The following is a 25,449-nucleotide window of genomic DNA, read 5'->3' on the forward strand; positions in this document are numbered from 1 at the left end:
AACAGACGTAATGCCACTTTCCAGCCGCTAACCTTGAAGAGTGTGCTGCATATATAAAAAGAAGCCTGTATCTTCTGAATCGTCTGGAGTACCAAGTCATTCTTCAAAGCGGTGACTTATTACGACTTGAACTCAGTACATTCAGGCAGAACCCCAACGCGTCCAACATGCCCTTCAAAATCATAATCGTAGGTGCCGGTATCGCAGGTCTCTGTGCTGCTATCGGTCTCGCACAGCAGGGCCACGACGTCACCATCCTTGAGTCTGCTAAAGAACTGACGCCCATTGGTGTCGGGATCCATATTCCGCCCAACGCGACTCTTGTACTCAAACACTTCGGCATCCTTGAAAGAATGACTGACGATGCCATTCATCCTACCAAATTTGTCTTTCGTAGGTGGAATGACAACAAGGTCATCGCAGCTGCACAGGCAGGAAAGCAGCAGCAAGGGACGCCGCCATATTGGAGCATGCGTCGATCTCATTATCAACGGCATCTATATGATGCCATGATCGAGGCTGGAGCAAAGCTTCGACTGAATGCCCGCGTCGAGACTGTCAACGAGAAGGAACCGTCCGTAGCTTTGGTAGGGGGTGAAGTGCTGACAGCCGATCTTGTGGTTCTATCGGATGGTAGGTTCTCAAGTTCTTGGTGAAGAGAGGTTGCTGACAGGTCCTCTAGGCATCAAATCCAGATTGAGGAACGACATCATTCCTGAGGAGAACACCTCCATGAACCTCAACCCCCTGTCAGCCTTTAGGGCCTATGTTCACCACGACGATCTTATGTCAGACCCTATTACAGCTCCTATCTTCAAGGACACTGCTACGAATATCTGGGCCGGCTACAATCGCCATGTCATCATTTACCCGTGCGGAGGCGGCATGTACACCCTCGGCGCCACGCATCCCGCCAACCACAACGAGAACGGAGACCAGGCCATGGAATGGAGCCGCGCCGCCACTGTAAGCCAAGCTGAGGAGGAATATCAAGAATGGAATCCCATCGTCAAGCGTATCCTGCATCACACGAAGGAAGTCGGCAAGTGGAGGCTGGCCGAAGTCCCTCGACTTCCACGATGGACAAGCAAGTCTGGCCGCGTTGTCTTGATGGGAGATAACGCGCATGCCATGCTCCAATTCCTGGCCCAAGGCGCAGCAATGGCCACCGAAGATGCAGGTTCTCTCTCAGTAGCTGTCGGCTACGCCAAATCCGCCGAGGACCTCCCACGTGTTCTGAAGGCTTATGAGAGGGCGCGAAAATGGCGCTGTGAAGCCGTCTCGGCCCAAGCCAGGCGGAACGGCGACATGATTCACATGCCTGACGGTGAAGAACAGGAAAATCGCGACAGAGAGATGTCCCAGCTGGCTCAAACAGGCGTATGGAAGGCTGATACAGGGCCAATGTTTGATGCCGAATTCAGGGACTTTTTGTACAACCACAACGTTATCGAACATGTAAGTCGCAAATCAGCAGAGAGATAGAGTGCACGCTGATCATGTTACTTTACAGACGAAAATGGTACTTGACAGCGCGACTTGAGTTTGGATCCCTGTATGGACTCTTTCATAATCAGTAACGAGGCATCGTGAGGAGGACCGTCGGATACCCTAGACCGGCCCACTGACACTACGAGGTCAGCAATTGGTCGACAGAGGGGGGATGCACAATTAAGGTAGTTGATATGGTACAGAATCGGACACGCAGGGCCGTCATCAATGTAGGATATGAGCCCATGACCGGAGCTAGTGCATTTACAATCTCATATATCAGCGCTTGATTGAAAGATATCAGATAGAGAAGCTTGTGAGGTTTTCCCTCGAGTGCGGCCTCAGATAAGATATTGATAATTGCTAGCCTTTCACTGGAGCCTAGGATCAGACCTAGACCTACGCAGGTGACGGCCGGACATGAAAGTATAATTTCTTGTTTGAAGCTGTTTTCTGTCACAAACACGATGTGGTTCACATTGCAAATGAGCTGGGGTTGATCTTAGCTGAGGGGTTGATCTAAGCTGAGCCGCAAGGCGATATGTCATGACAATGTTTGATATAATCAAGTCCCTCAGCCATCGCAAAGTGGCTAGTGGACTTCAAGGGACGGGATTCGCGGCAAGGAATTTATGAGAGGCTATACACCTGCACAGCTCATTTCTGTGGTTGGAGGGACCATGCTCTCATGCCTGACTCGCCCGTGCCTCGTCGAGAGGACCGAGCCTGACGGACTGGGAGGTGCTGTGGATCCAGGAGAATAGCCTCCAACACGGGATGAACGGCCGGCAGTTGTTGCTCCCGTAGTCTTGGTGCACTGACATTTTATTTTCAATCGATGACTCGATGGCGCCTCTGATTCATTTTTGGGGGCTGGTGGCATGAACACCATGGTGTTCTGCCCTCCAGTATCGCGCATGCTTTGAGGTACCCAGTCTGCTTGCCACTCAAGAGGCTTCATATCGCTTTGGCATTATCTGTTCTTCCTGCCAGCAATTTTGCATCATTGGGTTCTGTCCACCTTTGAAGCAAGGGGACGACCAAGCTTACCTTCAGGAGCTAAACTGGTAAAAGGAAACAAGGCGGAGTTTTTGCAGCCTCATGAAAGCTAGGCCGGTCTCGAGCCTCTGCCACTTGGTCTGGAATGACCTATACTATAAGCTCATCAGATACCTTTTTGTATCATGTCAATGACGCAATATGATTATAGTGGTCTCAGATCACTTTGCGAGCATGTAGACTCAATGGCAGGAATCAAGTGGTGAGCACTTTTTACGTCGACTAAGCTTTGCTCTTCGTCCCGGCGAGGTTGGTCTACAGTAAAAGACTACGAGATCCTGCGGTTTTTATCGCGACTTCAGGAGAAGACAGATGAATATGGTCTACCCTGATTCAGAGGAATCGTCACAGGGCCAGAGTATCTCAAATATGCAACCCCTTGTTGCAGCAGCTGCTGAGAGCAGACTTCGTACGATTGCAACTCCTAGCAGCTGATGGTCTCGCGGTTGATCCTGCAGGAGCCGGGAATGCTGTAGGCCCACTAAGATCAATGTTAGCATCACGCTCCAAGTAGTGACCGGAAGATCATAAATACTCACGTTCTCAAAGCCACCATCTCCCTGGCGGGTGAAGGAAGCTCCAGCGCCAAGAACGACTACCTCAAAACTTCAAGAATAATCAGGTTAGAGGCAATGCCAAATTAGGAGGTCGGAGAGATGGGCTACTTACGTCACAGTCGTTCCCAGCTTGGCGTCGTACCTGACCGTCGTCTGCTGGACAACAGTACCAGTGGTCTTGAAGCCAACATTGCAAACAACAACACCGCGTCCAGGGAAAGCGGCGGCGGTGCGAGCGGCAACATCCTGGGTGAACTTACGGCGGCCCTGAGAAGGAATGAGTAAATGTGGCAGATAGAAAAGCAAAAGACATACCTCAAGGTCCTTGTCAATCGTCTGCTGGATCAGGAGGTTGATTTTCTCGGCGATCCCAAGAATGGCGGTGGCGGCAGAGCCCTTGTTGGGAGCACCAGGGACAGGGCCTGAAGGCTTAGGAACCACACGCTGACGAGCGCTGTGATAGTATTAGATGAGGATACCAGATATGTGCGAGGCCTTCGACTTACGCAATGAGGGGGTTCGTGTCACCCACGGAAATGTCACCGGTGGCAGGAACCGGGCTGGTTATACCGACACTGGCGAAAGCCAGGAAAGCGGCAGCAACGAAGTTGTTGAAGAGCATTTCGAATGTTGCTGGGGATGAAAGAGAAAGTGGTTTGAGTGACGGTCTGGGAAGACTGAAGCGGAATGAGTGCCGATGGTTGTGAGGGTGAGCGTGTAGCTGTGTAGAGAGTGAGATAAGCTGTTGCTGATGATGAATCCTTCATAGTATCGGGGGAATACCGATGCCTCTTATATAGTGGTTTTGCATGATAGCCTTGTGTTTGAGCCCTTACGTTGTTCGACCATATGTTGCTCCCTGTGTTTGCCATGACCTCTCCAAGTCGTCACGGCGAGGCCGATCTACCACAAAGATAGATGCTTACGGCAAGTGCCGAGCACGGATCGACGTTGAAGATGGGACGCTTCACCCATCGGTTCATCTCAGGCCCCAGCATTCCGTTTCTGGAACTGAGGACTGGCCATGGGCCCATCCGGCGGTGCGCCTCGCCATCAAGGTATAGATTAAGCCAGAACCAAATTAATTTGGGCTTTGAATTGCGAGTCATAGATGCTTCGATTTTGATTCCCTGCTTGACACGGTCAAAGACATGGGCGAACTCCTAGCACAGAAAACAGGAACGGGCAGAGCCACCACTTCTTCCTAAGGCTATTTCACGTCGCCATTGGGAGGCTAATTCTAGCCTTCAAAACTCTCAAAATCACCTTCATTGCACAATGTAACATAAAGCTCTGGATATAATTATTTTGGAGCAAACCGTGCTGCGCAGGCTCATAGGCAGTCAGGCTGCCGTTGTTTTGTAGCGCTGAAATGTCCAAGCCCAGGAGCACAGAGCCAGAGGCTCATTACGTAGGTCCCACTCTGTATGTATAGTAGGCCTGCACACTGCGACCTGATACCAGCAATAGAGGAGTCCTTGCGCTTGTTGACTCGCGAGCGCCTAAATGACAGATTGCGCACAGAGATGGACCGAAAGAGGCGAAGTCGACTCTGTGAAACAACCTATGATAAGGAGAGAAGAGGTCGTGCATGACCAGGCACCGAACTCTATTGTCCAGCGCTCATCCTATTTGGGGTGTTGTTGGCCAAGACTCAGCCCACATGGGCAGGAGGCTGACTCGACTGCTTGTCTTGCAAATCATCTTTTCTCCGCCGAGCCCACTTTTGCAGTGTGATGCTGTGCTGTGCTACCGGTCGTGCGTCAAACGTTAATTGATAGCCATGGGGATCTCTCGTGATTGTCAGCTTCGGGACGATTACTGAAAATGGGTAGTCATAGCCAACAACAACATGCGCAACGCTACTCGGATTTATTTATTTCTCACCAGAGCTGGGACGCCATTTGATCCATTGTTTCTCCTCTGTACTCCAGCAGTCTTGGAGCTCCTAGAGCATATGAAGGGGACCTTGCCGGCTGCGTATCTGCTGTAGGCGATCAAGTACGACTTTACGAGGAAAGGTATGAGTGACATGTCACATCAACCGGCGCCGCAATTAACTGCGTTCTAGTCAAAATTGTTTATAGAGTCGGACCCTTGGAGACCCGGATATTTGCGATGCCCTGGTAGGCTGTATTCTGTCCGGAGAAGTGCCATAGTGGCTTGTATCTTGCCGTAAAGCTCTCCACTTGCTGGGTCTGGATTTATGGAGAAGATTTTGGTCGTAATGGCCTTGAGCATTTCTTGCACAGGCATATCTGCATTGGTCCTTACAACATTTCCCCAAAAATAACTTGAGTACCGTTGGTGAATGAAAAACCCGTGTCCTAGCCTAGCCTTAGACAGAAGGTTCGAGGAGTCAAAACACCGCCCGCAATTAAACTGTCACGTACGAATACAGGACCAAGAAGGCTATAATCTATGGCAAGCGTGGATTCACGTCGAAAGCGAAGCTTGGTAGAAAGCTTCGCGAACATCTGATGAAGTTTGAGTTTCAGGGGCCGGTCAGCCGCGTATCCGAACGGCTGGCAACCTGTCCAGCGGGTAGGGCGCGATCGTTAGCGGTATAGGCCAACTACAACCAGTACCCCATGCTTGGGGCAGGCCAACCCCTGCATATAGTCCAAGCTAGCCTTGCTTACACCGTACGTCGGAGACCCCGTGACCTGGGCTGACTGAGATGAACACGGCTTAAGTATTCGCGGGACGGAATTGAGTCCTTTCAGTAAGGTATGTCAGGCATAGGCAGCTCCTGGTTGGTGTGCGCAATGATGCATACACTCTTGACATTTGACTCGACCCAGGTTTTCGCCCCACACGACGTCAAGTACTGCACATACACTTTGGCCGTGCGATTTTCCGACTGCTCCGCCTCCCCGTCTTTTCTCCCCGGGTGCGGCTCCGCCCAAACATGTACCCGCCAAGGCAAGCCGCTCCTGGCTCTTGGCCGGCAAAGGGCGCGCCTCGGCACTCCTCATCAATGACGTCCTACTCTCGCCAAGCATCCACGCCGGCCCCGGTGCCGGGCTCTATCATTGGTGCGCGTAGCTTCACACATCGTCCCATGGACCATTGATTCACGCCCAGCTCAGAATCCAGTAATCGAGAAGCTTGTCAAGTCATTTCTGGCGAAAGAAAGCCTTGGTCACGCTGGGGCGAGCCTCCCATTGAATTGGTCTGATCACCTGCCAGCCCTCCCCATCAACCTATATATGTCAATGAGCAATCAGCGTTGACCGAAAGCCTAATGTTGAGAGTCATGCTCTTGCTTCTCCTTTCCTGAAGTAGTCTTATCTTTTTTTGGGGTTCTATTGACAGAGGCGGGTCTCTCCTCTGGTTAGCTGGTTCAGAGAATCACCCGAATTATTCGAAGTATGCTTAGACCTTGTCCGCCATGTTTCGCATATACAACATTTACGGTTGGTCAATCTTTCATTCGGCATTATCCGTGATACTCCTAACCCAGTCTCATAGTACTGGCTGCCTTTGGTACCATCGGCGGTATGCTCTTTGGCTTCGACGTCAGTTCGATGAGTGCATGGATCGGCGCCGACCAGTACCTGGACTACTTTGATCACCCGAGCAGTACCCTCCAGGGCGGCATCACAGCCTCGATGTCAGGCGGCAGTCTCGTGGGGGCTTTAGCCGCCGGGTTTATAGCCGATCCTCTAGGCCGAAAGGGGGCCTTGAAGATCGCGTCTATCATCTGGCTCGTTGGTTCTGCTCTCCAGTCCTCGTCTCAGAACGTTGCACATCTGATTGTTGGTCGCGTTGTCAACGGGTTCGCCATCGGGATCACGTCTTCTCAATGCTGCGTCTATCTCGCCGAGCTAGCCCCTGCACCCATCCGCGGCCGGGTCGTAGGGATTCAGCAGTGGAGTATCGAATGGGGTATGTTCTCCAGTTCCCTGAAATTGCCATATGTGGCGCGAATGCTCAATACTAACAACAATCCAAGGCATCCTGATCATGTATCTCATCTCGTACGTTTGTATCCGCACGATTGATGGTCCCGCAGCCTGGCGTGTAGCCTGGGGGGTTCAAGCCATCCCTGGAGCAGTCCTTCTGGGCGCTCTCTTTTTCTTTCCCGAGTCGCCGAGATGGCTGGCCGGGCGAGACCGCTGGGAGGAGGCTTTCGATATACTCTGCAGCCTTCACGGCAAGAACGTCGACAGGTCCGATCCCTTGATCATCGCCGAATGGGAAGAGGTCAAGGAGGCGGCTCGGATCGCCCGCGAAGCTTCGAACCTGACAATCTTTGGCCTTTTTGGCCCAGGTATTTGGAAGAGGACGCTCGCCGGATGTTCCGTCCAGGTCTGGCAGCAGCTGCTGGGCGGCAACGTGATGCTATACTACCTCATCTTCGTTTTCCAAATGGCAGGCTTCTCCGGAGACACAGCACTCACATCTTCCATCATCCAATACGTGCTCTTCTTGGTTACCACCGGCGTAATTCTGCCCATAGTCGATCGCGTCGGTCGCCGTCCGCTACTTTTGGGAGGTGCTCTGTTTGGTCTGATAATCCACTTCGCAACGGCAGGGGTCATGGCTACTTACGGCCGATCTGTCGACTCTGTTGACGGTTAGTATTGCTGGGAGCGTCCACGAGACATCTCGCAGATCTGCTGAGCCGCTCTGACATTCGACAGGCAACGAGAATCTTAAAATCATCATCACGGGGGATCCCGCCCGAGCTGTCATAGCCATGATGTATCTTTTTGGTAAGTCTTTCGGGTTCCATGCTCAACCCCCGAAGCTAACATGTCAGTTTCTATGTATGGCCTGACCTGGGCTCCGATTGGATGGATTTACTGTTCCGAGGTGTTCCCACTGCACTACCGTGCCAAGGGCGTCGGCCTTGCTGCCGCATCGAACTGGGCGTAAGTCTGAACCTTGTCGACTTTCAGTCTCTTGAGAATGCCAGGCGCCGTTTGGCTGACATCTCTTACTTGCAGTTTCAATCTTGCCCTTGCATTTTTTGTCCCCCCGGCTTTCGAGAACATCACCTGGCAAACGTAAGCGTCAATTATCATTCGGCATCTCTTTCTGCAGCCTCTAACAAGCCTAGTTACATCATTTTTGGTGTTTTCTGTACCGTGATGATCCCGCACATTTACTTTACCTATCCAGAAACAGTACGCTGGCCACCAACTCTTTGAACCTAAAGGCTTGACTGACGAAAATCGATAGGCTGGCAAGACTTTGGAAGAAATCGACGTCATTTTCGACGAAAACATTGCACCGTGGAAGAGTCGCCACGCCGGTCCTTCTCTGCAGGCCCGTGTTGCTGATCACAAGGTGCAGAAGGGAGAGCTCTCTGTGGAGCAGAGGGAGACGGTTTGATGTACTTTGGTGTTACAATTGTAGGTCGCCTGGATACCTTGCTGGCTGCGCCGAACAACCTCACCCGAAAAATAACGGATTGTGCTGGCCGAGGAACCAAACATGCCAAGATTAAAGTCGATCATACTAGCAAATTTGATCCAGTGACCTAGCTTGGTCACCATTCAAATCATGAAATGAATCGAACGAGTTCGAATCAAATTTGTAAATTGAATCCTGCATCACCCAGTCGGCGTCAATGCCCATTGTGGTTCTGACAGGAGCTCCATCGCTTGGATCGCTTGGGCCCTACTCAACTGTCACATGCCTCTGAAACGGAGATTTTCGGTGAACGCGTTCGGTGTAGCAGTGTACCAGGCTTGCCAAGAATCAACCCGACCCCTGGTGGGCTTGTTGGTTCTGCCCCACTAGTGACGCAGATAACAAGCACAACCAGCCGGTCGGTCATCATCTCGTTATCATGAGCAATGGTACGCATCACAAACATTGAAGCCCTTGCCTGGTAACGAGCAGCCGCACTCCCGCTCTCGCGGCTGTGGCATTCTTGCGAGGTGAAAATCGGAAATCGTACCCAAACATACTGCTGACGTAAACTTGTGTGATCTCTCGCCTGACGAATTTGACACCTGCCACTCGGCACAATGGGCCGTCCAACTAGCTAGATCACAGCCCAAATGTCATGCTGTCCGGGCAACCCCATGTACGCGGAGGAACTCGCATCAATGCTGACCAAGGCTCACGTTAGAACGGAGGAACTCCAATCGTCATCGGCGTTTAGCAGGCGCCAAACTCGGCAGTTGGCTGTAACATGTCCGACGACAGATATACCCACTGCGGATCCTTCCCGTATCGCCGACGAAGGGTGCCTAGCCCCAGACTTGATCGCAGGTTTGCGAGCTGTGAACCCCTGGCAATCGAAGCCCCTCCCTGGTCTGCATGACGCCGAGGTGAGGTCCTGGCGGGGGAGCTCGAGTAAAGCTCTGCGAGTTCTGCATCATGGCGGGGTAACGCGTTGGCCCCCTGCCGAGACACCTGTCGCAGAAGCATTCGAAGCTCTACTCGAAGGACAACGAAGCCCAAAGATCCGTGTCTACCCGCCTATAAATTCGAATGCTCCTCGTCCGTCTATTTTCGTGAGCGAGCGCCACTGAAAACAAGATACCCATCGTTTCCTGCAACTCCACGAACATCTCTCACCGTCAACCAACCGAATATCACAACGAATCTAGCCTCCGCCTGCAACAATGACGTCCACAACAAGCCCAAGGTTCTCGTCATCCTGACTTCTGCCGATAACCATTCCCCAAGTCTGGTAAGACCATCGCTGGTACCTGGTAAGCTGCTCTGTATCCTTCGTTTCTCCATCACCCACTGACACTAGACAGCCTGAGCTCGCTCAACCCTGGGAGGTCCTCCGCAACCGCGCCGAGCTGACCTACGCCTCCCCCAAGGGCGGCGTCGCACCCCTCGACCCCATTTCCGTCGACCTCTTCTCCTCCGACCCCGTCTGCAAGGACTTCCTTGATAACCACAAGGCTATCTGGGAGAACACCCAGAAGCTGTCCACGTTCGCTGGACGTGCCTCCGAGTTCGACGCCGTCTTCTACCCTGGCGGCCATGGTCCCATGTTCGACCTCGCTTTTGACGAAGACTCGATCGCGCTGATCAAGGACTTTGACGCCCAGGGCAAGGTCATCTCAGCCGTCTGCCACGGCCCCGCCGCCTTCGTCAACGCCAAGGACGCCGCCGGCGAACCCCTTCTCAAGGGCAAGACGGTCACTGCCTTCACTAATGAGGGTGAGGACATGTTCAAGTACACCGAGGAGATGAACTTCTCCCTCGAGGACAAGCTCAACGAGGTCAGCGGCGGCAAGTTCGTCAAGTCCGAGGAGGGCCCGATGGGCGAGAAGGTCGTTGTCGACGGCAGGATCATCACCGGCCAGAACCCTGCCTCGTCCAAGGGCGTCGGTGAGGAGATTGCCAAGGCGCTGGGTGTTTTCTAAGCGGTCCATATATGGAATGATTTAATGACAAGTTTGATACCTCCTTCACAAAACAATGCCCACTCGCCGCGTTGTTTTTTTAAGAAGACTATGACCAGGACGACACCTTGTGCAAGTCTTTGTGCAAGTCTTGCAGCGTTTGATCTTTGGAAAAAAAGCTAACCAGTGTGGCTCCGTTTCTGCTGCTCATGTCACTCCAAGCTCAGCATTTGCGATTGAACAATGTGTTAATCCGAGTAATTCCTAGCTGTTGGCCCTACATCATTGGGCATGCTATTACTCTCAATGCTTCCCTGGCCAAGCCACTTGGGTGCTCCAGTGAGCAGGCAGAAACATCAAAATGAGTTCGGGGCCTGCGGTCTTTTGATGATTGTGGCCAGTGTAGTTCGCACAGCCGTGAAGCGTACGCCGTCAGCAAGCCGAGCTTACAGAGCGATGTAGCTGACAGCCTCAACAATATTAGAGTCACACCGAAATAGATAATATTGTCTTTCTTCGAGCCTGGAGCATCTGAAAATGCCAGAGTTCATTGATCTGAACGACGACATCGGTATCCTTGTCAGGTCTCCGTGCTGACCCATCGCACAGACGTTGCAGAAAATATATATCTCAATTTTGAGCCCCACGACAACAACAAAAACTGGTCTGGTGGTGTAGTGGTTATCACGTCAGTCTCACAATGAATCTTGACCCCAAATCGAGGCAATGAGCGCACTGAAGGTCGGGAGTTCGAACCTCCCCTAGATCACTTTTTTGTTTCCCAACTCATCAGGTTCTTCCAGATACGCCCGCATGTAGATCTTACCGCCTGGTAGCTTGGATTTGGTACAGTAAAACCATCTCCCACTTTCAATCCGTTGTTGCTTTGTAGGGCGAGGAGGGTTTTCTTTTCAGTATAGTTTGATGTTTTGCTGGGGGAGGCGTTGAAATTGAGACCAAGTGACGAAGTATCGTTGGTGTCTACTTTGACCATTTCACATACGCACTGTACCTTCTTCGATGCCACTTTTCCAACGTCCTGCCTGACTTGATCTCTTGTGTGTGTACGATGACGTCCGAGTCACTACAGATGTAGCCTATTGGGTCGTCTTATCATCAGGAGATGAAATGGCAAAAGAGAGTGAGTATTTCCACGAAGCCCCAAAGGGAAGTGGAATTACGGTGCCTCGAGATAATATTACAAGCGTGAAGCTTGCCCCGCCGCAGAAGCACCTCAAAACGAGTATTTGGTAGCAAAATGATTCAGGGGAGGCTCGAACTCCCGACCTTCAGTGAACCTCATATCGCGTCATAAGAAGCAATGATGGAATGTTAGACTGACGTGATAAACCAACTACACCACCGAACCGTTCATGGGAGGAACGCATGGCAGACTGATACAATATTGTGTGGGATTGTGTGGGATGGGTCTAAATGGGGCTACGGGGTTTGTCCAGGCTCCATCGTGAGGTTAGGCAACGTGTAGATTTAGGCTCCGAGTGTTTGACACGCGGGCCCAGTGTGACCGCCAGAGACCCACCTAAGAGCGCCTGCTCAACTGGTATCCAGCTGAAAAAACAACTTGCGTTCGCATGGTCGGAGTCTAGCCATTTCAGCCTATTCTCCGGGCTAGATGTCAGCGCAAGGAATGAGAAGAGTGAAGAGGTCTTTCGTAGGTGATATCCGCAGTCAATTGTTAAGTAAGGGGAAGGAACGCATCTGAACTTTGACCCGTTGTAGCCCTTGTACACGGTCTCTCATCGTGCAAAGTCCCTCGACTAGTTCTTGTCTTGTCGCTTCGTAGGTGCCTCCTGACGCAAGACGTCCCAAGATTGCGTCTCCTGAGGGAGCACATGTTGCATTGTATGACAGCTGAACGTGCTCGGTGACAAGAGTCGACCGACGCCCGTGTTATCTGTATCATATTGATACAAAAATGCCTCAGCTACCAATATTCTAGCTCTATCGCTGCTATGAACCCGAAGATCAAGTCGGCTGTCACGAATGATGACTTTATCGGAGCATGACAAAGCGGCTTGTGTCTGGTATGGAATGGCAATTCAAGTGACCAGTATACAGAAAACAATACGTTGACAAGACAATTAGGGAGACGAGCCGTGGCGCGAAGAAATGTATGAAGATGAAGGCTGAGGAGAGCTGCTTCGGATAGCTATGATATCTTTCGATGAAAAGGGGCCCTGAAGATCACGAGTGGAGCGAAAGCCACGAAAGCCTCATTCTGAGTTATCTCCAGCAGAGTAGTGATCTACCTTAGTCGTATTGACTCAAGCACTCAATTTGGAGACTGTCTGTGAAACTGAACAAGTTGCAACGAAGGAAATTCATGTTCTTCTCACACTTTACTCACGGCTCCAGGAAATCCTGCCGTTGTCACGACGATCATAAGGAGGCTGACTGAATCCAACCACCGGAAAAGTAGTAGGCACGAATGGCCTTTGAGGGTCACATTGTTAGCATAGATTCGTCCAGTCCAAAGCGATCCAGCAGTCGAGAAGTCCGGCAGGGTACCAGTGGCAATTGTCGGAACAGACCAAGACAGAAGTATACATTTCTAGTATTTAGTTACGCTGCCTCATGTGCTCAGCTCAGAAGGATATCTCAGAAATTGAACGAAAGAAATGAACAAGATACACGAGCTCCTGCCGCTCGGATGGACCATGGCTCGGCCGAAATTATCCCACGCACCCTGGTTCCCATGCAAATCATTTCCCGGAGCGCTATCAGAACGGCCTTGTCTCAGCGTATTGCGTCGCTGGTGTCTGCTGCACACTGTTCATGCCGTTTGAACGGGGCGGTGCCGCGTCGAGTTCGTTGTACTGGTGACTTGGTGCCTCGTGGATAGGCTGGAATGGCGCTTCGGCGGGCTCACTCTGGTGCCCGTATGCTGTTGAGTGTGGCGAGTGAATGTCCTGAGACGGGCTTGTGTGTTGTGTTGCCGCACTGTACTGCTGGTCACCCTGCGGTATGCGTTGCCCATGCAGCACCGGTCTTGTGCTCGTTCGACGCCGTGTATGTGTCGCCGTTGGCCGGCGTTGTGGCTTGCGAGGGCGGCATGTGGTGTGTAAAGTCGCCGCCTTCGGGTTTGCCGCCTGAAGCAGCAGCGGCCCGGGCGGCCCTGCGTCGGCGCCAGAAGAAGAAGACGAGCGCACCGATGAGGCCCAGGACCGCGAGGGTGGCGCCGACACCGATGCCGGCTGCAGCGCCGGGCGTAATACCACCGCCGCCACCATCTGAGCCTGAAGATTCGTTCGTTGCTGAAGAGGATCCGCTCGTCTCGGCCGGTGAGCTGTCGGCGGACGTGGGCGTTGTCTCGGCTGCCGTGCTGGTTGCGGAGGTGGAAGCGGCTGTGGTGGCCGCAGGAGGAGCCGAGCTGACGGCGGATTCCTGGCTCGTTAGCATCACTTCTGTCAAACCAAAGATGGGGCCGGAAATCATACCCCCGAATAGATGGTTGACCAAGCACCGTCATTGACATCTCGTGCCGAGCTGAACACCCATCGCTGCGCCGGGTGCTGGGCATCCGACGTCTCGCCCTGAATCTGGTCGTTCAAGAAGAGGTTGGACCCTGGGTGGACATCCATGGCGTAGTCTGAGTTGTTGGACTTTGGCTTCCACAAGAATGCACCTGTGTTGCCAATTTCTTCGAAGTAGTGCTTCTGCGCATCGTCAACGCTGCTGGGTTGCATGCAGGCGATAGTCTTGGATTTGTGGTCCTCCTCGGGGTCCCAGCAAACAGAAAGCTGTCGACCAACGCCGGAAGCATTGTGGCGCATCAGGTAGAGGCCCGGCTCATTGTCGATGGGCTGCATCTGCCAGGCCTGGGCGACGAGTGAAAAGACACGAAGGCCATCGGTCGTCGTTTGGAGCGTGTTATGGAAAACGGGCGCAGATGCGTTGGTGACTCTCTCCTCAGAGATGTGGTACCAGACGTTAGGGTCAAACTCGGCCATCTTGCTGTAATGCGGCAGTCGGCACAAGTTGCAAGGTGGAGCTTGATGAGCGATGTGTCGCGTCAAGTGTCGATTACCTGCGTCTTCGAGTTTCTTTCGAGGAACAAATTTCGAGCAACTGGTCAGTCTCCTGGACAAACCGACAAACAGACAGACAGCCAGCCAGAACGCGGTGCAGGAATCGTCATGACACCGCGACCTTTTGGGGGCCATGGAAATTGTCCACTTCGCAACAGCAGCCCGTCTAGACCCATCTCATGACGACCAGGGGGACCCCGGCGATAGCAAATCTCCAGGAAAGAGCTTTGACTGCCCTCTGGACCGTCGACAGAGGCTCACTGTGGGACCGACCAGGATCGGCGGGAGGGGGTAACTTCGCGGCCTGGCTGAGCCCCCGAAGGATCGCATCACGACACGATGAGTGGTCACGGCTGGCGAAGCTGGGGGTCGCGCGCAGTGAAACCCTACATGCGGGCGCGATAATGGGAGGTCTCTCTGGCGATCGGACCAGAAGCGACTGTTAGCCAAGCAAGTATCCAAGCGTGTATGCCAGGCTTCGCGCTGCGGCGAGCGTGGTTCGCTACAGCGACGGCTCACAAGGGCGGCCCCTAGCCCCGGGAGGAGTCATGGTACCATGTAGTCATGGCGCGATCCTTCAATGTGGGTGGCAGCGGGTGGCCCACGGGTGGGCGATGGGCATGACGAAGGCTCTGCAAGCCGTCCACTCCTTGAGCTCTTTTAGAACCCGAGAGGGTGTTGTTGCTGTCGGGTCGCGTCAGGGATCGCTTGGCTTGCCGAGCATGGTGGCGTTCGCGATGAAGCAAGGAGGCGTGTCTTGTGTTACCTAGATAGGTGGTGCAAGCTGGTTGAAGGTGTTCGGAACAGTGTAGAACGCCAGTCAAGATTCGACACTCGGAAGGTAAGGTAGCCAGAGAGCTCATCATGAGCAGGCCATGGCGCGCCGCTAGGCATAATCCCCACAAGCTTCTTTCACCTTGATCTTAGGTTAACAGGGCCATGGCGGCGGGAACCACGGACCGTTCCAGGGGGATTAAGTGGCACTGGGCTTTCTATCAGCGTCACCTGCCTGTCAACGTTTGTGTGTGGCATCCATCCTGTTCGATCGTCACCATGGCCAGGCAACTCCCTCCAAAGACGACCCGAAACTCTCGGCAGGGGGCAGCTCTTCCATCCTACGTCAATTTACCGATTAAGAAAATTTGAATGTGACAGCACAGGCTAGTTGTCCCCAGGCCAAAAGTCAAGTTTTTAAAAACCTGTGAAGAAAAATCGTGAGCCTCGTTAGGCCCAGACCTGCGAGCCAAGACACGCCGAGGCAATGTTACAGGCTACAGAAACAAGCTACCAGTCAACCCAGCGCTATTTGGATCCCTCAACTTCAGGGGTTGTCCACTCAGAGCCCTGCAGCCCCCAATAACGTTCCACCAAAACTGGTCCCATTAAGCTCCAGCACCAGACCCCAAGCCCGCCAAAGGCCCGTATTGCCACACGCCAGCGACTTGGTGCCCGGCGTGGCGCAGTGTCCCGTAAGGCTTGAGTTGTGGGCGCCGAAGTCTGACACGTGGGGTTGGTAATTTGTGTTCAGCCCTGGGTCATAATAGTGGCAACTGAAGTTGACAGATGCCGAACAAGATGGATCAGAATGCCTGACACTTTCTTCCGATGTCCTTTCGATGCCACAAGTACGATTTCCAAAGACCGCCTCTTGACAAGTTAATTGGCTGTCATTGTCCTGACCAGGATTATGCTGGCTGTCAGCATTGGCGCCCTTCAAGAGGTCATGTCCCAGTCAACATAGATGGGGCGTCAGCACTAGATGAGACAAGTGGCCTGTTGGCTTGCGTCTGTCTTGATTAAGCGTACTGTAGTCTCACGGCTGCCTTTTACCCCTCAGCATGTTGGCGACGCCGGAACTGCAGCCAGCACAGGTAAAGTGCCATTTCCAACCACGATCAATGAGCTCCAGCACTGTTCCCTCGCCCTTACCCTCCATCAGGCCCAGCAGCAGCGTCGCAATCTGAAGGTTCTCTGAGAACTCGATCAAGATGGCCCGCACCTCATCCACCACCTGCGCGTTCTGCGTCTTGTACACTACGAATGCCAACGGGCGGATGAGGGCGCTCTCCAACCCCACAGGCACATCGGCGGCTCGGTCGAGTTTCTGCCACACTAAGCGCCTCGTCTCCTGCGCCATCTCCAGGTACACCGGTGTTGTCGCAGCCGGGGGCCGCATGTGGTAGTCTGGTCTGAGCCGTCTCTGCGCCTGGAGCGCAGCGACTGCTTCACGAAGTAGGCTCTCAAGTGTAAGGCACTGAAGGTATATGCTCGGCTGTGTCCCCTTGCCCTGCCGGGCGCTGTAGAGCAGCGGCCGGAACGCGGATCTCCAACGATCAGTCAACGCGAGGCACTCTCCCCATATATCTGTCTCCTCGCCGCCAGCATCACCTGTATTTCCCGTAAAAGCTGTAGTCTGTAGTGGCTGTGACGCCTGCCACGCCTGAATCGTGTTCATGATCTTGTGCTGCGTCACATCCCACCACCGCACCGCGTCCTCGGTTGTGCTGAAACGCATGGGCATGTTCTGCAGACGATGACGGTGCGGGAGAGCTGACAGGAAGAGTCTTCCCTCTGCATCTGCAGCCTCTATCTGCGCATCCTGCGCCCACGGGTGCGTCGCGATCCGCTGCATCATGTTGTAAGCACTCGACTCGAGCACGTCCAGCGGCAGCCTCGTCACGTCGAGGCCTGTCTCGGCGGACCTGCGGCTGATATGTTGGGCCATCATGCGGCGACTGTGTGCATAGTGGGCAAAGGCTGTCCTCGAGTCGCCACGCAGGATATCGGCCGTGACGAACATCAAAGAAGCGAGTATTGTCCTCAGAAAGCTGTCGTTTGATTGTCCCGCGCTCGCGACAGCCCGCAGCGCACGGCCGTAGTGCTCGAGCGAGGAACGGTGGCGCGCCTGGTCGATGGCCCGCGTGGCCTGTAGGTTCCGGAGGTTGAGGGCGCCGATGGAGCAGCAGATCTCACGGAGGGCCGCATCCTCCAGCGCCACCTTCGGGACCAGCTCCATGACATTGTCCGCCGGGAGAGACCCCCCTTGCTCAGCCACCTGGACGAAGGCGATGAACGAGTCCCACTCGTGCTGCCCTGGGAAAAGGGTGGACACATAGTCGACGCCCTGCTGGACGTCTATTCGTTTCACTACAGCTTCGACCTCCCGCTGCTGCTGCTGCTGCTGCCGGGGCTTCGGCCGGGGCACGACTGCACTAGTGTGAAGGAGGCCCTCGCAGAGATGACCACCCTGTATGCACCTTCGGCAGACGGGCGTTGCCTCGTCACACTTGACTCGACGCCGCCTAAGCCAGGCCTCGTGTCAGTTGATGAAGCTCAGAAGACAAGACACGCCACCAAGACCAGGCGGGTTGAACGTACTTGCACTCCTTGCACCCTGTGCGGGTCCGCGGAAAGCCGGCGCCTCTTGATCGGGATCGGCTCGGTAACGAGAAAACGGCCATGCCGGGGACGACTTGCCTGTGGTGGTTGCTGTTAGTGGCCGGGGACGGGCTGGGACACTGCTTCTCCCAAGAGCCAGAGGCTGTCCAAAAAAGGAAGGTCAAACGTACTGAAAGCCGCCCGTGTTGGCATCATAGTGTTTAAACTTCAATCTGCCTGTCCTGGCTCCTGTAACCTCCGCGGTCTCCGGACTGCCGCCTGAAGCTTCGGGGGTGTCGAGGGCGCTGCCAGAGCCTGACAAGGGCAGCGCGCCCGCTGTGGGCTGCCGCTGCATCGTTCGAAACAGCTTCGGCAGCTTGCTGACAGTGTCAACAGCGCTAATAGAAAGCTTCTGACAGCACCGGGTTTGGATGGGGATGGGGATGGGGCTTGGTACTTGGGGTTCTGCTCGTTGGCCCCCCTCAAACGACATCACGAGAAGGACGAGGGGGTCTTGGCGGATGTTTTCTGGGGCCACAGCGAATCGGAGGCATGGGAGTGCGAATTCCCTGATTCGGCGGGCAGGGCCGAGGTTTTTGTGCTGAAGTTCAGCTCTATTCATAGGTCCCAGCACTGACGTTGTATCCATTTGCATGGATAAAAGGCATTTGTGCATTGCCCCAGGTGGCTTTGTGAGCTCCGAACACGATGATTGTTGGTCGTTAAAATACATTGCCATTGGGCCGCCCAGGTCAGTCGTCTGACATGGCCAAACTTCAGCTCATGGCAGTCCCGGTTCACTCGATCCCAATGGTAGGGTCCCGAATCCCCCAACCAAGGTTTCACTCCAGCCCGCGACCGGATATACAGATTTAAGTAGCGCCAGAGTCGCGGCTCGGTGCTCAGCTGGGGAAAATCCCAATTCAATGGCCCACATCCTTTATGAAGAGAGAAACACGTGCAGGTCAGCATCGCTAGAGCCCGACCTCATCTGATTTCCAATTCAAGTACCATCCATCCAATTGTCACAAGTCACCTTCTCGGCACCGTCGGGCGGCACTCTGGTCGTCTGACTTGGCAGACGGCTTCGTCGGAAGGCATGCGAGTGCCGTTGAATAAGCTGCCGCATACTCTGCCTCATCCACAGCCAACGGGGAACAGATCTCGAGGGTAGCGTCGGTGGCACTGCAGACAATGATGTGGCCGAGTTGGAGGTGTGCCGGTGATGGTCACGTCGGATGATGGCCACGTCGTGCAATGCGAAGCAATGGATCTTAATATGACTATGCCCCCGATTAATCTCACACTTTCCTCGGGGCTGTCCACAATTTTCCAAAGCGCCCGTTCTTCGGACTCGAATACCCAAAAAGACAAGAAAAAGAAGAAGAAGAAGAAGAAGAAGAAGAAGAAGAAGCAGAGGCCAGTAGCCGCCAACTGCAGCAGACTCGGAGCGAGCGCACATACTCGGCAGCCGTCATGGGATCTGCCATCACACTCACCAGCGCGAATGAAGAGGCTGGACGCCAGCTGGTCGGCGAACACTTTGCCAGAGGGCTTTTCAGAGAATGGCCGAATGACGCGGGGGTAAGCAATCAGAAGTAATGCTGCTTCAGGCACCGCTGAACGTCGTTAGTTTGACGGCTTGACGGAGACGCGCGGCCCCGTTGACCTTGTAGTAAGAGGTCGTATCCCAGCTTGGGCAGCCGGGTCTCTTTATCGGACAGGCCCCGGTGCTTGCAAAGTCGAAGACACCAAATCCGGAACACTTAACATATCGCACTGGTTCGACGGTCTCGCTCACACGCATAGGTTCGACATTGTCGAGGATGAGTCCGTCGCGGGCGGCATCCGCGTTCAGTATTCGTCACGCCGTCAGTCCGAAGTCCTGGAGAAAGGACATCAAAGACTCTGGATCCTCCCGCTCTTTGTCATTTAGCCAACGAAGTGATCCTTGTATGGGTATGTTTGGAAAGCTCACGTCTGTATTTCGTAGCATGAAGATCGAACGCTCCACGGCTCTCGACAATGTTGGCGTGACCGTAAACGCAGATGTTCCTGGCCTTCGAAGTCTTGCCCAGGGTCATAAAGATAGTGGCTATGCCATCCTTCCAGGCAATGTCTTTATCGGCACCGATGCCGCTGTGTTTGCTGAGATCGACCCCAAGACGATGGAGCGACTTGGCATCATTAGCCACCAGAAGCTACATAAACAACTGCGCGGACCAGAAGCGCCGGCCCATGGCCAGCGCGATCCCGAGACGGGTGACTACATCAGCTTCAACGCCGACTTTGGCCGCAAAGGCGTGTACCGCGTCTTCCTCTCTAGCGCAGAAACCGGCAAGACCACAATCTTGGCTTCTTTCACCGGTACTCCTGCCTACATCCATAGTTTCTTCCTGACGCGCAACTTTGCCATAATTTGTGTCCCTTCGTCACATTTGAAACTCGGCGGCGCGAAGGTCCTGTGGGAAGGTAGCATCGTGGAGGCGCTACAGCCGTTCGACAATTCACTAGAGTGTCACTGGTATGTCATCGACAGGCGCCTTGGCAAAGGGCTGGTGGGCGAATTCGCCTCCCCGGCCGGGTTCTTTTTCCATTCGACCAATTCGTTCGAGGACGATGAGGGGAACATCATATGCGAGTTGGTCGCGTACCCGAGCACAACGCTGATCCATCGTCTCTACTACGACGTTCTCCTCAACAGGGATGGCAAGGGTGAGCAGTTTCTCTACGACAGCAAACGACTCATAGAGACCTTCCCTGGCCTAGTGAGATACAAGCTTCTGAGGAGCGACCTCGTCCCACCAGGAAGCAAAGTCAAGTCACCGCTCCCATCGCCGTCGAAGGAGTGGGAGATCCCGGCGCCTCACGTCGGCGAGCTCCCAACAATCAACCCCGCGTATGCCTGTCGGCGGCATCGTTTCGTCTACAGCCTCATTGATCGCGGTTACAGCACTCTCTACGACGGTATTGCCAAGACGGACACGCAGACGCGGGAGGTCCTGGTGTGGAGCGGACCGACAGGCCACACACCTGGAGAGGCGATTTTTGTGCCTCGACCGAGCACCGTTGACAAGCCTTCGCGGGAGGACGACGGGGTGCTTCTGAGTGTGGTGCTTGACGGGTATAACCGGACGAGTTATTTGATTTGCCTCGATGCGCGGACGATGGAGGAGGTAGGGCAGGCAGATTGCAATTTTGCGGTTGGCTTTGGTTTTCATGGGCAGCATATCACCGGGGTCTAGGGCCACGAATGAGCTTTCCAATGAATGACTCGGACAGCGAAATGACTGCTCAGCTTTCTGTATATCTTGGAGCCTCATGAAAGCAAATCGAAATGCGATTGAGAGCCACCGGTATTGTAGGGAACAGTGTCAAGTTGCATACAACAGATCTCAAATTCTGACAACGCTGTGTCAAAGTTCGTCAGCCGATTCTCTTCTCGCTTCCCGAGGAGTGAACCTGCAGTTGGTCAATCCCACCCGGGTAGCATTCACCACCAGGGTCTTCAGCTCTTCCGCTTTCCCCTCGGTCAGTGAATTCATTCTTTCGAGTTAAGTAACGAAACCCGCCTTCGAACGATCGATGGCAAGAAGCGGTCTGGCTCGTTGTCCTCCGTTTCACTCGACAATCCAGCAGGATACGCATTCGGTGTGATTCCAGCTGTCACTGGTAGGCATTGCAAGTATCCCTGGCGCTACGTTTTCTCGGACAATCCATTCGTCGTGGTAAGGAAATAGGCCAGGGACATTTGGGTTTCAGCACGCGACATTGCTCAACGATCGATTGCCATCGTCGTAAACCTTGTCATACGTTACTGATAAGATGGAATTAGCTAGCTGAGACTTTCCATCTTTTCCTGGGCATCTCACGAGGAACAGAAAATCCTGGAGCCGAAAGAGTCACAGGCGCGATTGTGACAAATGGCAACAAGAGGTGGAGTGTGGCGACGTACGAAACTGGAACGTATTCATAGTTGGTTCTTTGGTTAACGTGAAGAAGTCGAGGAGTTCTAAAAATTGCGCTGGACAAGACGAGATATGTGCCATAATGAACCTTACTTGACGAAGGGTCAGGTTGGGATTGAACTCCAGGCATCCACGAAACGGCGTCCTGTTCCCCACAGTTGCATCTGTGCCTCTGAACATAAAAGCGGCTGGATTGAATGTCCTATGAACAGATTTCATTTGTTACTCTAAGTGGCACGGGTTCAGAAGCAAGGCAATGAGTTCCCTAGGGCCAAGCTGCCACATTCTGGCATCATGCAACCTACATGTCTGGTCGACCATGGGCTGTCAAGTGAGGGGTGTAAACATATATCTGAGGCAGAGATCTGACTGAGGACATCGAGCAAGTAAACGGCTCAATATGTAGCTCTTCTTATGGGAGCGATACAAGCAACGCGGAACGCTAAGAAGAATTGCATGTTTCCACGTGTTTCCAATTCTCGTCTTAAAGGTATCTGAACGAATGGTGCGTGTCGAGCTAAAAGTAATCATATGTGCTGAATGGCATAACAGCAGAAGATATCATATTTCACTCAATTTGTCCCACATTTAGGCCAGCGACTTAGGGGGCTCTCCCACTTCACGACTCTCCACCTGCTGCACATCCGGTGCATCAAGCTGCTTCGTGACAGCTGCAGCGGCCTGGTCGTAGTTTGCCTTGTCCTCAAACACTGTATCACACGTCAGCCTGCTGGAAAAACGACACAAACATATCGTAGCCTGGGGTCCATGTAGTCACTTACAGAAGGCCAGCTCCTCGAGGGTGCGGTTGTACGTCTCGGGGTACATGAAGTAGATGAAGGCGAGCTCGAAAAAGATCCAAGCGCAGTAAATAGCAAAGTACTTCCAGTCGAGCTCAGTGAGGGCGAGGGGGTTGACGTTGGTGGAGAAGAAGCCGCCGGCCTTGCCGAAGATCTGCTGGACACCGATACCCATGGTGCGCTGAGCGTAGGGCCAGAGCTCGACGAGATATGCTGAAAAATGTCAGTGATGTGTACAAGTTGGTCATTCGTTCCGAGAGAAAACTCACTGTAGGTCAATGCATTGTTACCCATGTTGTAGCATGGCGAGTAAGCAAAGTAGAAGAACAGAGCCGCGTATTGGGCGGATTGGTTCTTGAAACCGTTGTCCTTGGCAAAGCGGAGGCGCTCGAAGGAAATGGTCATGCTGGTGAAGACGAGGAGCATGCCTGTGGCGGAAATCATGTACATCCATCGTCTCCTAAAACGCGTGACGATGAGAGCCATGACGGTCGAGTTGATTAAGCCCCAGCACTGGTTGGCAATGTTGATTCTCGACTTGGCGTAGGTGCTGGTGAATCCCATCATATCGAAAAGGAGGTTTGCATAGTACGAGAGCAGGGTGTTTCCAGACATTTGCGTGAATAAGCCAATGAAGACAGTGATGAGTACACGGCGTCGCATGCCGGCTGTTCTGAATAGGTCCCACCATGATTGTTTCGAGTGCTGCATCTCCAAGGCGATGGTAGCCTTCATTTGAGCCATCTCAGCCCTGACAAGCTCGGAGTTGACGTCACCCTCTGCGTGGTACTTGATGAGGATTGCGTAGGCTTCATCGTCTCGGTCATGACTGATGAGGTATCGCGGACTCTCGGGCAGCAGGCTGTATGTGGATAAGCAATGAACAATGCACGAGCAGCTGTGTTGTCAACTCACAAAACCGTAGCAATCTGCAGCACTGATGGACAGATTTGAAGCAGCGATGGAATGCGCCAGCTCCAGTGTGATTTGATCTCAACGGTCGCCAGCGAGATGGCGCAGGCTATGATGGAGCCGATGTACCAGCTCGCGTTGAAGAGGGATGTTAGGACAGGGCGCTCCTTCGGATGGCCAAGCTCGGCGATCATAGCGGCACCCGAAATAATGGCGAACACGATGCCGAGGCCGAGCAGCATGCGGGAGATGATGTACATGCCAACTGAAGAGAGAAAGATTCGTCAGCTCAGGGGTTCTGCATGGAATGGATGGCATGCATACTGTGTTGAGAGAAACCCTGCAGAAGAGCACCGATGACCATGATGATAGAACCCGTCATGATAGACCACCGCCTGCCGTACTTCTGGTTGAACCACGGGGCAATTGGCACACCCAAGATAGATCCAAGTTGGTAGCAGGACGAGATGAATCCCAACATGCTGGGCTCGATGGCAGGCTTCCCGTCCTCGTTCAGGTAGCCATCGCCAAAGTCTGCATTGGTCAGCAAGGGTTCAACCATGTTCGCGTCTTGCGGCAAGCAACTTCTTTTGCAAACGGCTTCTTGCGGTGACGTACATTTGTTGAAGTTGGGGGAGAACTGCAGCGTATTGATGAGCTGCGAGTCAAAACCAGAGGTCATCTCGACGCCCATGCAACAGAGGAACAGCCAAATGTACATGATTCGAAGGTTTGGCTTCCTCCAAAAAGGCACCTTGTCCTCGGCTACGAGCCGAGTGACAATGGGGTCGGCAGAGCTGCCGGTGTTGATCCCCATGGTGGCGGGTTTAGCAGGACAGGACGAAGATGTCAGCTCAGATCAACTTCGAGCGGACCACCAGCCAGGGCAGTGGTGTAGGAGAGGAGGAAGAGTGCGTCGAGAATGAGGGCGAGAGACACGAACTTGGGCTGATGCGATGCCCCGTCCTATTTATCATGATTGCAACGCGAACATGCAGGTCGATCCCCAAGGTCCTTTTGCCTCCCAGTCTTTCCCCATGTTACCCCGCGAAACATGACAGAGCCTGACCCCAAGCAGCATCTGGAGTCAAGGCACGTCCCAAAAAGGTATGTGAGGATACCATGCGGACCTGCAACCCGGCGCGAGCCGCAACGCTTGCAAGTTCACACTGTGGCCAGCCATGCCCATATCAGTTCAGAGTCTTGTCAGGTGCCGAGGATCTCCCGTTGTGCTCTCCTGGAATCCTTCCGGGCTAGCTTCCCATTGGAGGAATGCCGTGGTGGCATTGGACCTCGAGAACTCTGCACTGTTCTGCGCCGTTTGTCTGCAGGTTTCGCATGGTCAACAGACCACGGATCGCACTGGCCGGGATCCTGCGAGGCAGGTGAGACTGCCGAGAAGGCCTGGCCTTGATGTCGTGGCTTTCATTCCCGGCACTGAGCTTGTGTCTACCGAGTTGCCAGATCGGGCAGATTCCCAGGTTCCCCAGCTCGTGGCGGACCTCCGTCTTGTGCCTCCTACTTTGGTCCGTGTGAAATTCGTCGTGCTCACTGTTTTGCTTACGGTCTGCCGGACCGTACCAAGTCGTAATGGGCCCGAATAAGGAACATACCCCTGACATCTGACAGTTGGGCTTGTTCCTCACTGCTCACCTGACTGCGCAGTTTGTGTGACGCCTCGGGTACCTTAGAAACCAGGGCAGGGACATATCGGATGCTGAGAGGATACTGCAAGTGGGCCATATGCTAGAGACACGACCAAGTGGAGAGGAATCTCCGCGGTACTCCGCACGGGTTCTTCCCCTCCCTAACATTGATTCAGGGATGCAAGAGGAGGCTAAGAGCCGGTGTGGGTGGCATTGATATTGAAGCCGGTGTGGGGCCGACACGGCGGAAACGGTGACACATTG

General features: G+C 53.7%; 8 protein-coding genes and 2 non-coding genes across 10 annotated transcripts; 5 read left to right on the forward strand and 5 right to left on the reverse strand.

The window, feature by feature from the left end:
- Window positions 1–167: 167 nt before the first annotated feature.
- VDBG_07596 (salicylate hydroxylase) lies at window positions 168–1,543 on the forward strand (the record flags this gene model as incomplete). The annotated part of the gene is made up of 3 exons (XM_003002091.1): window positions 168–633; window positions 683–1,458; window positions 1,514–1,543. The coding sequence occupies 3 exons, from the start codon at window positions 168–170 to the stop codon at window positions 1,541–1,543; spliced, it is 1,272 nt and encodes a 423-aa protein (XP_003002137.1).
- A 1,431-nt stretch (window positions 1,544–2,974) lies between these two features.
- On the reverse strand, window positions 2,975–3,729 carry VDBG_07597 (predicted protein; the record flags this gene model as incomplete). Its single annotated transcript, XM_003002092.1, has 5 exons — window positions 2,975–3,031; window positions 3,090–3,149; window positions 3,220–3,263; window positions 3,419–3,561; window positions 3,614–3,729. The coding sequence occupies 5 exons, from the start codon at window positions 3,727–3,729 to the stop codon at window positions 2,975–2,977; spliced, it is 420 nt and encodes a 139-aa protein (XP_003002138.1).
- A 2,772-nt stretch (window positions 3,730–6,501) lies between these two features.
- VDBG_07598 (high-affinity glucose transporter) lies at window positions 6,502–8,450 on the forward strand (the record flags this gene model as incomplete). The annotated part of the gene is made up of 8 exons (XM_003002093.1): window positions 6,502–6,526; window positions 6,582–6,998; window positions 7,066–7,689; window positions 7,757–7,828; window positions 7,876–7,987; window positions 8,063–8,122; window positions 8,176–8,242; window positions 8,298–8,450. The coding sequence occupies 8 exons, from the start codon at window positions 6,502–6,504 to the stop codon at window positions 8,448–8,450; spliced, it is 1,530 nt and encodes a 509-aa protein (XP_003002139.1).
- Window positions 8,451–8,910: 460 nt separating this feature from the next.
- On the forward strand, window positions 8,911–10,453 carry VDBG_07599 (ThiJ/PfpI family protein; the record flags this gene model as incomplete). Its single annotated transcript, XM_003002094.1, has 4 exons — window positions 8,911–8,920; window positions 9,273–9,338; window positions 9,680–9,762; window positions 9,836–10,453. The coding sequence occupies 4 exons, from the start codon at window positions 8,911–8,913 to the stop codon at window positions 10,451–10,453; spliced, it is 777 nt and encodes a 258-aa protein (XP_003002140.1).
- Window positions 10,454–11,095: 642 nt separating this feature from the next.
- Window positions 11,096–11,201, forward strand: VDBG_15164. The gene has a single exon. It is a non-coding gene; the product is annotated as a tRNA-Val (tRNA).
- Window positions 11,202–11,691: 490 nt separating this feature from the next.
- VDBG_15165 lies at window positions 11,692–11,801 on the reverse strand. The gene has a single exon. It is a non-coding gene; the product is annotated as a tRNA-Val (tRNA).
- Window positions 11,802–13,173: 1,372 nt separating this feature from the next.
- On the reverse strand, window positions 13,174–14,403 carry VDBG_07600 (conserved hypothetical protein; the record flags this gene model as incomplete). Its single annotated transcript, XM_003002095.1, has 3 exons — window positions 13,174–13,337; window positions 13,438–13,837; window positions 13,891–14,403. 3 exons carry the CDS (start codon window positions 14,401–14,403, stop codon window positions 13,174–13,176), a joined length of 1,077 nt encoding a protein of 358 aa, XP_003002141.1.
- A 1,891-nt stretch (window positions 14,404–16,294) lies between these two features.
- Window positions 16,295–18,214, reverse strand: VDBG_07601 (predicted protein; the record flags this gene model as incomplete). The annotated part of the gene is made up of 3 exons (XM_003002096.1): window positions 16,295–17,688; window positions 17,860–17,999; window positions 18,051–18,214. 3 exons carry the CDS (start codon window positions 18,212–18,214, stop codon window positions 16,295–16,297), a joined length of 1,698 nt encoding a protein of 565 aa, XP_003002142.1.
- A 571-nt stretch (window positions 18,215–18,785) lies between these two features.
- Window positions 18,786–21,104, forward strand: VDBG_07602 (carotenoid cleavage dioxygenase; the record flags this gene model as incomplete). The annotated part of the gene is made up of 5 exons (XM_003002097.1): window positions 18,786–18,823; window positions 19,007–19,073; window positions 19,198–19,443; window positions 19,493–19,786; window positions 19,860–21,104. The coding sequence occupies 5 exons, from the start codon at window positions 18,786–18,788 to the stop codon at window positions 21,102–21,104; spliced, it is 1,890 nt and encodes a 629-aa protein (XP_003002143.1).
- A 1,311-nt stretch (window positions 21,105–22,415) lies between these two features.
- On the reverse strand, window positions 22,416–24,356 carry VDBG_07603 (lactose permease; the record flags this gene model as incomplete). Its single annotated transcript, XM_003002098.1, has 6 exons — window positions 22,416–22,537; window positions 22,610–22,840; window positions 22,897–23,489; window positions 23,543–23,804; window positions 23,864–24,073; window positions 24,158–24,356. 6 exons carry the CDS (start codon window positions 24,354–24,356, stop codon window positions 22,416–22,418), a joined length of 1,617 nt encoding a protein of 538 aa, XP_003002144.1.
- Between the last annotated feature and the right edge of the window lie 1,093 nt (window positions 24,357–25,449).

Source organism: Verticillium alfalfae, genomic scaffold (assembly GCF_000150825.1).
Source record: "Verticillium alfalfae VaMs.102 supercont1.10 genomic scaffold, whole genome shotgun sequence".
NCBI classification, from domain to species: Eukaryota; Fungi; Ascomycota; class Sordariomycetes; order Glomerellales; family Plectosphaerellaceae; genus Verticillium; species Verticillium alfalfae.